The sequence below is a fragment of the Ziziphus jujuba genome, chromosome 2 (assembly GCF_031755915.1).
Source record: "Ziziphus jujuba cultivar Dongzao chromosome 2, ASM3175591v1".
NCBI classification, from domain to species: domain Eukaryota; kingdom Viridiplantae; phylum Streptophyta; class Magnoliopsida; order Rosales; family Rhamnaceae; genus Ziziphus; species Ziziphus jujuba.
The window spans coordinates 8,246,662-8,259,031 of record NC_083380.1 but is presented as its reverse complement, the minus strand read 5'-3'; the positions used below and the strand labels follow the sequence as shown (position 1 = coordinate 8,259,031).

General features: G+C 33.9%; 1 protein-coding gene across 1 annotated transcript; it reads right to left on the bottom strand.

The window, feature by feature from the left end:
• Positions 1-1,339: 1,339 nt before the first annotated feature.
• On the bottom strand, positions 1,340-6,176 carry LOC107404513 (probable serine/threonine-protein kinase At1g54610). Its single transcript, XM_016011465.4, has 7 exons — positions 5,510-6,176; positions 5,082-5,366; positions 3,914-4,231; positions 3,029-3,256; positions 2,629-2,729; positions 2,420-2,543; positions 1,340-2,020 (listed from the first exon to the last, which is right to left on the bottom strand). Exons 1-7 carry the CDS (start codon positions 5,828-5,830, stop codon positions 1,691-1,693), a joined length of 1,707 nt encoding a protein of 568 aa, XP_015866951.2. The 5' UTR covers positions 5,831-6,176; the 3' UTR covers positions 1,340-1,690.
• Between the last annotated feature and the right edge of the window lie 6,194 nt (positions 6,177-12,370).

Below are 12,370 nucleotides of genomic sequence, written 5' to 3'. Positions count from 1 at the left end.
TAAAGGAACCACATAAAGCAAAAGCAAGAGCTTAGCAACGAAGGAAGAGAGCTTGTCTAGGAAGGATGAGGAAGGCGTTGACGTGGAGAGGAAAACGAGTCCTTGGTGGGACCCGAGGACGTACGGAAAGCCCATCTTTTTGTGCATTGAGCTTTGTACTCTTGTAATCTGATTCGACCACCCGAGTCTTCGTCGTCTATGCCTTTCGGATTCCCTTTTCTTTTTCATTTCCCTCTTCTTCTTCTTTTTCCACAGATTCGTGGAAATTTGGTGGAAAAGAGGAACGACTTGTTGCCTGTTGAGAGTGTTTCTTTTATTCTACATGCAACAACGTTCCCCAAAATTACACTCTGCCTGAGATTGAATTAGATTGTGCATTGATTGTTGATTTATTTGTCCATTACCCAATCATCTTCTGCCACGGTGCTGGCTCATTGTGGAATACTTTGGTCGCGCCTATATCGTAAAAAAATGTGAAAGTCCTAAAGTCTTCGTGCTGGGTTCACTTCTGGTGTATTTTGACCTATTTCTCCTCCCTCTTCATTGCGCGCATGCAGAGGTCGTTCATTTCAATTAATTGTGCATTGAGATTTGTACTCTTGTAATCTGATTCGACCACCAGAGTCTTCGTCGTCCATGCCTTTGGGATTCCTTTTTCTTTTTCTTTTGCCTTCTTTTTTTGTTCTTTTTTTCCACAGATTCGTGGAAATTTGGTGGAGAAGCGAAACGACTCGTTGCCTGTTGAGAGTGTTTCCTTTTATTTTACATGCAACAAAACGTTCCCCAAAATTACACTCGGCCTGAGATTAAATTTGAGTGTGCATTGATTATTGATTTATTTGTTCATTACCCAATCATCTTCTGCCACGATGCTGGCTCATTGTGCCTACATCGTAAAAAAAGTGAAGTCCTAAAGACTTCTTGCTGGGTTCACTTGTGGTGCATTTTGACCGATTTCTCCTCCCTCTTCATTGCGCGCATGCAGAGGTCGTTCATTTCAATTAATTGTTCCTAGTTTTTAGCATAAATAAATAAATTTAATTGTTCTTACAGCTTTTTCTTTTCTCAAAATTCGTTTGTATATTTGTTTGTATAAATATATAAAATTATGTCTAAAAAGATGTATGCTAGTCCCGTAGTTTTACTATTATTTCCTCACTCACATAGTGAATTTTTAATCCAATTCAACATGAACGGTTCATTTTGTTTTCTTCTTCCGATATGAATGATTTTCAATATGAATGATTTCATCTTTTTGCCCCCGTAACTCTGATTTCTGCAGAAACATTTGGTTTACAATGTGAATGCGAATGTGAAATGCCAGTTTTAGAAGACCACAGCAAAGTAACACCTCTTTCAACATATTCACATAGAGCTCCAAAATTTGTACAACAGAAGTAGGACTCAATTTTCCACTGAATATATACATCAGAGTCCTTGTCTGCATCCCGTAGATGATACAACAGAGCAATTATAACGTTACAAGTACCAAAAAATGGGAACCATGAAGAAAACCCAAAAAAAAAAAAAAAAAAAAAAAAAATTGCTTCCAAAAACCATGCTTGGTTTTGACAAAAAGAACCTAAATTAAACAAGAACAGAGAAGAAAACCACCAAAAAAAAAATCTATGACACATTGATAGAGCTTTTCTATAGTATTCTTGGGACAAAAACCTCATGAATTCATTTATTATTTACTTTTGAATAATAGATTCATTGAGAGCCCAACGGATGAAGGCTTGAACGATCGAATGAACTTTCGAGATGGAGCCATTAGGAGATCATCTCTGTTGGTTTTTCTCCTCCTTGAAGAGCCCCCAGCAGCTGCTCCCATACTTTTAACAGAAACTGAAGATCTCGAATTGAAAACTGATGAGCTGAAAGAAGCATCCTGCGTGCCGAATGATAAAGGTCCTTTATGGGATGCGTCTTGTGGATACCCAACCGCTCCATCCTGATGGGGAGGTGGGAACTTCTCGCTCTTGCTCTTTGCATTCGTTTGTGTCACAACTCTCCACCTCTGAAATTCAGCAAACAAACAAGTAAACAGATAATAAATTCATAAATAAGGCAAACGTAGGATTATAACTTGATAAAGAAAACGCCATCAAGAAAAAACAGGCTCAGGGAAATTTTATGGAAACCCAAATCCAAAACTAATGTATATACTTCACGGATCTTTCATGTAAATCATCGGCGTATCAAAAAGTTGGCACATAGCAAGATGGAATCTTAGTGCACTGATCGAGAGAATGTAGACGTGGAGAATTTCACAAACTATTGGTCCTTGCACATGGGGAGAGTTTGTAAACTGATGGGCGAAAGTAATATCCCAGCAGCTAGAGGGATTTCTGATTTTGGAGAAAAAGAGATGATCTATAATTATGGAGAGATGGAATAACATAAGTATGTCACATACATCTAAGTTGGCTTGAATCTCCGCATTGGCTTCAGGAGCTGGAACTGCCCGACCAACACGATCACGAACTTTAACTCTTCTGGCACCATCACCAGCATTAGCTTTCCCACTTAGACCTCTTTGCCTGAGGAAGAAAACATAAATAATTTTGTAAACATTGCCAAGATGAGTCCAGAAAATTAAAAAATGAAGAACAGTGAGACTGTAACCTTCTAGCTTCTTCATCTCGTAATTTTACATCCATTTCTTTGCTTGGAGGATATTTTGGTAAACTTGATGGTTCACAAGCACAAGGCTCAGTGGAAAAGAACTGCACATAGATTGAAATTGAATACATATCATATATAGTCAACAGGCATAATAAATCAACTGCTCAGTAAATAATTTCCACAAGGACTTTTTCTTTCTATCTTTTGAAGAGAAATACACTTAATGAAGACCATATTCAAAAGCAGAGAGTCAACAGGAAAATAGCGAGATAAGGCAGAAAGAAAAGATAGAGAGTCAACATGCATTCCGAATTTTTTCTGGTTTCAAGATATAAGTCATCCTCACTGGCAATATGCTTGTTTAGTTGCGGGAAAGATGCCTTGAATAAAGAGTACTCACTTCACTATTTAAAGCAGTAGTAGCAGTGCCTCGTGCATCAGGGTCTATTGAAAGAAGAGATTCGATTAGAGGCAGCGATGAAGGTGGGAAATCCTTGAATGTTTCTGCAATGCATCGCTTGTATGGCTGTTGTGGTTTAAAAAGTGTTGCATTTGGCAATTTATATTTCTTCCAGTATTCTTCAGATGGAGAGCCACATAGTTTAAATATCTTGTGCAGTTGTTCAACCTTAACACGAAAAGAATTTAAAGGGTTTGTCAACCTGAAAACTATAAATTTCAGCAGAAACAGTCGTAACATCAACAAAAATGACCAAGAGAGCAGGGAAGGACAAAAATTGGAAAAATAAATAAAAAGTAACGCCTAGCAGAAGACAACCAAACTCCCAAAGAATACCACACGTCATGTTACAAGGGATAATGGTTGTTTTTGGCTTGTAAAACCAAGAATATTTAAATGGATGGTTCTTACCAAAATAAGCCTCAAAACCACAAAAACCCAGTGTCTTCCCCCCATGCAATCTATGTTAATTACCAGGATTCCACTTCTTACTGCCTTGCATGCCAGTCTCCCCCAGGAAATATAATGTATTCCTTTACAATTTAACAAGTCATTTGCTTACATTACATGCAAAGGCATGAAGCACATCTTACTGAATGGAAATACTCAGGATAAATACAATATGGACATTTTAAACCAAAAACAACACAGGAGAACATGAATGCAGACATGAAATTGTTGCATTAATACTGTAAGACTAGTGCATTGCACAAAGCCTGTAGCACTACTGCATCATTACCAACAGATAAGTGATTAACCACAAAACATCTCTGAACTTGGGAGAGCTAGAGTAGAAAAAAGTAAAAAATAACACAAAAGTAATACCTCTGTCCGCCCTGGCATGATTGGCTTCCCAGCAAGTAACTCTGCCAATATGCAGCCAGCACTCCAAAGGTCAACACCAACTCCATAGAAAGTAGCCCCAAGAAGAAGTTCAGGGGGACGGTACCATAGGGTAACAACTCGACTAGTCATGGGCTGCTTCTGCTCAGGATCAAAGAAAGTAGCCAGTCCAAAATCAGCTATTTTTAGAACTCCATCGTTGTCAATAAGCAGATTGGAACCTTTGATATCACGGTGCAAGACACCATGGCTATGGCAATGTTCAAGCCCAGAGAGCAACTGCTTCATATAGCATTTGACCTGACATGGAAAGAATGTAAGCAGAAGCCAAAGGCAACTGAGATGCGCAAGAAAACATAAAAGCGCATGTTCCTTCCCCACTACCCAGAACTCCAGCTTAAGAAGAACTGGAGCATAATTTATCACTCCTGTAATTTTTAACACTAAAGTCACAACTCCTTATCCTTTTGTCTATTGCCAGAGAGTTGAAGAACATAAAAATTTATTCCAAGTAATAAAACAATCTTTATGTCTGCTTCAAGAAAAAGGGGGGCCACCTAAAGTATGCCAAATGATAATTTTTAGTTATTTTGGTAATATATGTGATAAGTAATGAACTTCAATGTCTTATCTTTAATCACAGCTTTCTCACAAATTTCCACATTTTTTTTATCAACAGTTAGTCTAAGTTAGTTGAGTGATGTGAATACCGAAATTTCGATGAATTTACAAGCACAAAAGATTAAAGACATAACAACACATGGATAGTCTCGCCCATCATATAAACCATACAAATCATAGATTTGAATATCTAAACTACTACGTATGGGACCCAATACAGCCATAGGAAGGTCTACCAGTAAACATCAAAGCTCACAAAAGCAAAATTAAAAAGGACAAATACAGCAAGGGAGTGGAAAAACAAAAGTGAGAGATGCACAACACATACTAACGCATTAAAACAAACAAAAACAGCAAACACCAAAAAATCTATCAGAGATTCCTCAAATCCACCAAGAGCTGATTAGAATCCACGTTCCTCAATCAACCACAACCCAATGAAATTTTTCCCCAAAAAAATTTTTAAAAAAATTTTCAAATTAACAAAGACAGCTGACAATTACCAAATAACCAAAGCTGAAAAATGTACCTGAGGCTCAGTGAACTTGACCCCTGAGCAGGCTGCGAGACCAGCAAGATCATGTTCCATGTATTCAAAAACCAAGTAAAGACTACAAGACATTCTTGAGGTGACCAATCCTTCAAGCTTAACCACATTGGGATGGTCAAGCTTCCTAAGCACAAGAATCTCTCTGGCCATGAATTTCACACTCTCTGGCTCCAAATTATCAAACCTAACTTTCTTTAAAGCCACTATTTTCCCACTTATTAGATCCCTTGCTTTATATACATTGCTATAAGTTCCTTGCCCAATCTGCAAAATAAACACATAAAAGATAATAATAGTAATGATAATAATTAAATAAGTACAATTCAATCAACCGATTCAAATATAAACCCAAAAAACCAAAAACATCAATTTTTTTCAAGATCTTTGAATTAGGGATTTAAAACCACCTTAGCGAGCTTCTCGAATGTATTGGCACGCCGAGGTGTCCAACCTTCAATGGCTTCCCCAGCTACGGCCATTAACCAAGTAGGCCATCCTTGTTCATTCCTCGAGTAAGGATCCAACCTAGGTTTCCGGCGCTCTAACGCCGTTACATCGCCGGTCTTCTTCTGCTCCGTCACTTCCTTCCTAACCGTTCTAACGGCGGCATTAACATCAACGGCACCGGTAGGTCCCTCGATGCTCCGTCGTCGGCTGCGGCGGCTAGTCTGATTTCCGTTAGACTTTCGGCGACCGAGTGAAGCTTCCGTGCCGAGAACGCAACCCATATTCTCAGCTCTCGGAGCTCACAGAAAGTCGGCGACTCATCGGAAATGGGGAAAAAAATTTAAAAATATACTCCGGCACCGGAGAAAGAGAAGAACAAAAACCGCGTTTAGCAGCAGCGAGTTTTGCTCGATTACAAGAAACGAACAGTAATAAGCCGCCGTTTTAACAAACGAATACTGAAAACCGCTGCAATAGTTGCGGTTTTTTCTTTTCCTCACCGGCGAGTGTACGGATAAAAAAGATATACAGAGAGTGTGCGTAGGATTAGAGATTTTCTTTTGTTTTTTTTCTTTTAAAAAAAAGTTTTTTTTTTTTTTTTTTTTTTTGGGTTTGCTTTTGGTTTCAGTTGGGAATCAGTGAGGGAGAGAGAGTGGAGGTCAGAGGGGTGTCTTTGTAAAAAGAATAAATAAATAAATACAAAACTCCACATTTGGAACTGGCTTCTTAAAATAAGCCATGAGATTTCACTGTAATTACAGGAATGCCGCGGCGTATGGCATGGCTCTTTCAGGGCCACAATGGTCAACATAAAAAAGTAGAAGAAGTAAACAAAAAAAAAAAAAAAAAAAAAATCGCGGGAGAAATAGAATAGAGAGAGAGAGAGAGACTAATCGAAAACCTGACGTCATGTAGCGAGAAAAGGGGTCCCAAAAATTGTCAAAAGCAAAGAAAGAAAGCAACTTTTCGACACTTATTCAAAAAAAATAATAATAATAATTCAAAGTTTAGATTTTTAGTTGTATGGGATTTGTATCCCTACCCTGTAACATTAACAATTGACTTAAAATCCCAAAGCTAAAATTAAAATAATTTGACTCTTCATGAATCATAAAAATCAATGTTCGAGAATTTTTATTAAAATATTTGTAATTTAGACTTTTATTATTATTATTATTATTATTATTTTCTTTTTGAAATAATAATGTTTTAGACTTTAAGACTACGTATTTGTTTAGCAGTTGAGGAAAAAATCTTCCCCATCCTCAGAATTTTATATATAACTAAAAATTGATTTCTTCAATCCACAATATTATATAAATAAAAGTAAAAATAATTGGGTGTTGGTCCAAACTTCAAAGGGGTTCTTCTTATTAGGAATTTTCTTATCATGTCATTTTTTCTTCAATTATAACTTTTTTTAATAGAATGGAAATCAAACACTCAACACTTAATTTAATAAGACATGTATTTATTATTATTTTTTTATTTTATTTTTTTTTTACTTTGATGTTTCATTTTGCTAATAATATTTTACTTTGATGATTGCACAAAGGTTATGATATGGTATAATTATTACATGCATGTAATATTTTCTCCATGTAAAATAAGGTACAATTCACAAGAAATTAATTGAAAAATCTAACTACCTCGCCGAACCTATTAAAGGGGGATGACGATTTTGCATTTATTGCAAAAACAGGGAGAGAGTGGCAGTTTGTACAAAGTGCACAAAAATGAAAGATTTTTGTTGTTTTGTGGGAAGAGTAAAGAAAATTTCCAAGCTAGCATTTGTTAATTCTCACCAACCCTTTGCAGAGATTGTCCACTATTCTATTCTTTCCATTCAGACTTTGAGTACACATACATTTTCTTTTATGGCACAAGGCAACTAGCAAATACTCTGCCATTTAATACTTTACCAAATAAAATATAAAAAAATAAAAAAATAACTTAAAAAACAAAAACAACAAAAAACTTCCACCATTTTCTACATTTGGACTTGTGCATTTTTTTTAACTGTTTTTTTTTTTCCAACCATTTCTGTATGTGCCACGTTGTTTTCAAAAAGGCAATCAACATTTTCTCAGAAAAACAAGAAATGAAAAAACTTTTTACTTTCAATATGCAATGAGAAAAATATAACGTTTTCAGAACTGAAATGGTATTCTTCGCACACAAGGAGAAAAAGAATAAAAAAAAAACAAAAAACAATCTCTGCAATACCGTGGCAATATTCTATATAAGTGAGGTATGGGTACAGATCTGGAAGAAAATGTTATGCTTTATTGGTGTTTTTTTTTTTTTTTTTTTTTTTTTGAATTTGTCTGGTTGGAAAGGAAGGCTTTATCCTTTTCTTGTTATTTGTTTACATATGTTAAATTGTTTTATTAAACTAGATCATCCACAAGAAAAATGATGTTGATGATAGATAAATAATTACCGAAGGAATTTATATATTAAGTAATAATTTAAATATTTATCTTTAAAAAATTTGCTTTTATAATTTTAAAATAAAAAAAAAATTAAATTAAATATCTTAAGTAAAATTTATTATATAAAATAACTAATAACAAATAACAATATTTTATCAACAATAATTAATGTCATCTGAATAATTCCAAAACGGCATGGAAAGCATTAATGTGAATTTCAATATTGGAAGATCTATTTGAAGTTTTTTTTTTTTCCTTTTAATCATTTTTTCTTACTTTCTTCTTTTGAATTAGACATATTAAAAGCTTATCAACTTTTGAAACTTTAGTAGAATGATTAGTGCTCTATAAAATTTTCTTAATTGTAGTGGTATTTTCTTTCTAGTTTGTGCATAAATCACATGGGATTGGGATTTAATGAATTCTAATGAAAGAAGTCAATGGTCAGAGAAGTTTAAAATGTCAAAATTTTGGTGCCATGGCTAAGAGATGATGGCTGGTCTTTTTATTCATTTGTTGGAAGACTCATAGACTATAGAAATACCAAATAGATTATAAGGAAAATCACCAAATAAATAATAAATACCAATTAAAATAAGATTCTGTTAAACCCATTGCTGTGACTGGATATTTCTTTTATTTTATGAATTTGGGAGGTAGGTAGGATACTAAAGTCTGAAACCGCCCATCTTAGTTTTTTGAGCTTCCTTCATTAAGACCATGGTGTACTTTTAATATATGTTGGTAGTTCCTGCAAAATTCTATAAATTAAATATAAATACGATGTCATTGATTAAGATATACTTTTATTTTTTATTTTTTTTGTTTTACTAATCGGGAAAGAGGGATTTCATCACCAAGTATTGAATCATGGATAATTAAGATGAATTTAAATGTCAACTTTAAAGTCCTATAGAAACAATATAGTGGTAAAATCATTAATTTTATTGGCAAAATCAAAAAATAAAATATAAAAATTCGAACCTTCTATCTTCAAGACTTTAAAACAAAATAAAAAAAAAAAAAAATTAGTGACCTTCTTTTATGGGTGTGTTTTTATCAGTGACTTTGAGGATTCTTCTAGTAAAAAGTTAATCCACCTAACAGAGACGTTCTAGTAACATCATTGTTGTTGGTTCACTTTTTATTTGAATTTTTTTTTTTTAATAACAAAGTAAAAACAAAACAATATATTATTATGTTTTTAATTATATATATAAAAAAACATTATGCATTTCTTAGTTAGCAAACAATGAATAAATTCTTCAAATAAATTACTGATTATTCTTACTTGGATTCAACTTTCAGGGTTGATACTTTTCAAAACCAGAGTTAGGAACACATTGGTTTAAGCTAACAGTGAAAAGAAAAAGAAAAGAGAAGCTTCATTATAAAAAAGTTGTTAGTGATTGTGACATCTTGAAATTTCAATTGGACTAATAATATTCTTTTTTTGCATGCACAATTTGGAAAAACAAAAAATAAAGTCAAATAAATCTGAACCATAAAAGCCTGAAGTGGGGTTTAATTTGTTTACTAGAGTAAAACAAACAAATAGAAATAAAGCAAAATGATACACAAACACAGCCAATTAAACATTCTTTAAAGCATTTAAAAAAAAAAAAAAAAACACCCAACAACAGCAACAAGTATAGAGTCTAAGGAATATATATTTAAGAATCAAACAAACAGCCTTAATTGTCAAAGTAAAAAACCACTAGTCTAAAATATCAAAAAAAAAAAAAAAAAAAAACAACATGAGAATGACTTGCACTAATTATATAATCAAAACCTTTCAAGAAAAACAAAGTTTTATATGATTATGAAACTTTGAATTTTGTTGATAAAATCAAGCAGCCCCTAACAACAACAACTACTACTCTTTATCTTATATGCGTCAAAACTCAAAAACACGTTACTTTGAAAAGCGTTGAAAATTTGCCTTAAAACCCATCATTCACAATTCTCTAAAATTTTCCAACAGTCTGGGATTTTATATTTTTGCAGCAACTTTTGGGGGTCCTAAAAAAGCACCTGTTTTTTTAACCCCAAAAAAAAAAAAATAATAATAAATCATTTAATTTACTTTCTTTTTTTTTTCTTAAGTGTTTTTTTCATTTGGCAACAACTTAATAAGCACTCGGAAGGAGGAGACCACTATAAAAAAAGACTGGAGAAAACAGCTTTTTTCTTTTTGTGCAAAAATACAGATTTTGAAAAGCTTCTTCCCCAAAGCTGATACGTACTGAATGATCTTCTAATATAACGTGCTGAGTTTACCTCTTTTCGAATTGAGTGTTTTTTTTTTTTTTTTTTTTGGTTTTTTCTAGGTGCTCTTTTTCCTATGTTAAAAGGGAATATGTACTTCATTGTAGAATGTGCAAGAAACAAAGTATGGTTGGTCAATTTTTGCAATCTTATTACAATTGTTCATGCAGATTCCCAATGGGAAATGGCTCCAAACCTGTAGCCTTTGTTTACAAGGTGCAAAAATGGGCTTCCCTAAAGTTTTATACACTCAAATAGTGTCTTTGAGACTCAACCCACAAAAAAAATAAAATAAAATAAAAAAATAGGTCTTTGAGAAGAGCAACTGTTGGAAGGAAATCCAAAGATACTACCCAAAACTCTTAGGAAAGACATATAATTTAGGGAGAGAATAATAATATATTGGGCCTAAGGCCTTAATTTCCATGAGTAAAAGAAAAAAGGAGAACAAAGAAACATTTAGTGCGAGAAACTTAAACAAAAATAATAATAATAATAATAACAAAGGGAATAAAATGGTGACTTCTAGCTACAAGCAAATTCCAGAACAAACAAAATACTCACATGGGGTGAAAAAAGAGCCACATTTATAACTGAAATGTCACACTCTCAATGGGCCGCTTATGTTTCTATGGATGGAATTCATTTTCCTTTCTTGTCTAAATGATTACTTTTCTTTTTTTATTTTTTCTTCAAACCCAATTTCCAAAACGAATCCAAAAAACAAATGCCTATTACATTACTCTTCGCATTGAAAAGCTAGTGAGGCATTTTGAAGAAGATTGTGAGAAAAGTAGTGAAGGATGTTACTGAGGCTAGTTTGCTGCTCGGACCCTTTAGATGTATTGATGTTGGGAATGGTGGCAGCTCTGGTTTTTGCAATGGCTATCTTTATCCTTTGCCAGCCTCCTCCTCCAAGAAGAGCAGTTGTGTACCGTTGCTATTGAGTATTGAATTTTTCTTTTCCACATCGGCTTTCTCTATTTTTAGTGAATAATGCCTAATGGCATTTGAACAAATGCCATTTATGCATATACACTATAGTAATTATAGGAACGGAATAGTAAAGTTTCCATATTTTAAATGTATTTGTATGTTTTTAATCCCGTTTCAGTATTCATTATGCAATTTACCATAAAGAAAATAACACGGTGTGGATCAAAATAAATGCTTATCTTTTTTTTATTCTGTTTGTTACATTGCTTTTGGTTTTTTGTTTATTTTTCTCTCCCTTCAACCCTTCGAGCCTAATGTGGCAGAAGGAAGGAAAATTCACGGACCCACCCTTATCCTCTCCACCCCGTAGGAACTACGAGATCACCCCAAAAACACCTTTGGCATCCAAGGATCATGGACCGACTATAGAACTCTCTTCAATAAGCTGATCGCATTAGCTGTTCGCTTTTAGGTTGGGCACTAAGGGTGGAAAAAGGATAATTACTCGGTTCTTAAAACCAAAGAGTCGAGGAAAAGGGAAAAAGCTCTTTGTTCTTGGTTCTCCTGTGCATGTATAATCTTTGGGCTTAGTGTTTAATATGCTTTATGACATCCATGGACTTCGGAGATTTCATTACCATAAAGGATTTTAGAATGATGATAACTCAAAGATGAAAAATAAGCATGCCGTAGATGAGGCCTCAGACTGAGACCAAGTTGTCGATTCAATGATGTTTAATGTTGAACTTCGATACAAACTCCTGTTTTAGCCATTTTCAATCCTTAAAAAACTTCTAGCAAAAACGTTGAAGAATCATAAAGAGAACAATGATATATCATCAATGCTAAAGGGCTATTACAAGGATGGCATGGCACATTAAAACGTTCTTCTCTTCTAGCCTGTATCAGATGCACATTCCATGATAGAGATTAGACAGAAACAGGAAAAAATATAAAATAAATATATAAATAAAGTTTGGTCCGAGGCTTAAGTTCATCAAAATTTGTTTGATTAGTAGGAGCTCTAAAATTAGCAACACTTAGGTTTGGCAATATATCGTTGTACCTTGTCTACAAGGTAACAGCATCAAGGAAATAGTTAAATCAGATATTATGTTATAATCCACAAAGGTTAAAAAATTGTCACCAACAAAGAAAAGAAAGACAACCAAAACGCTAAAC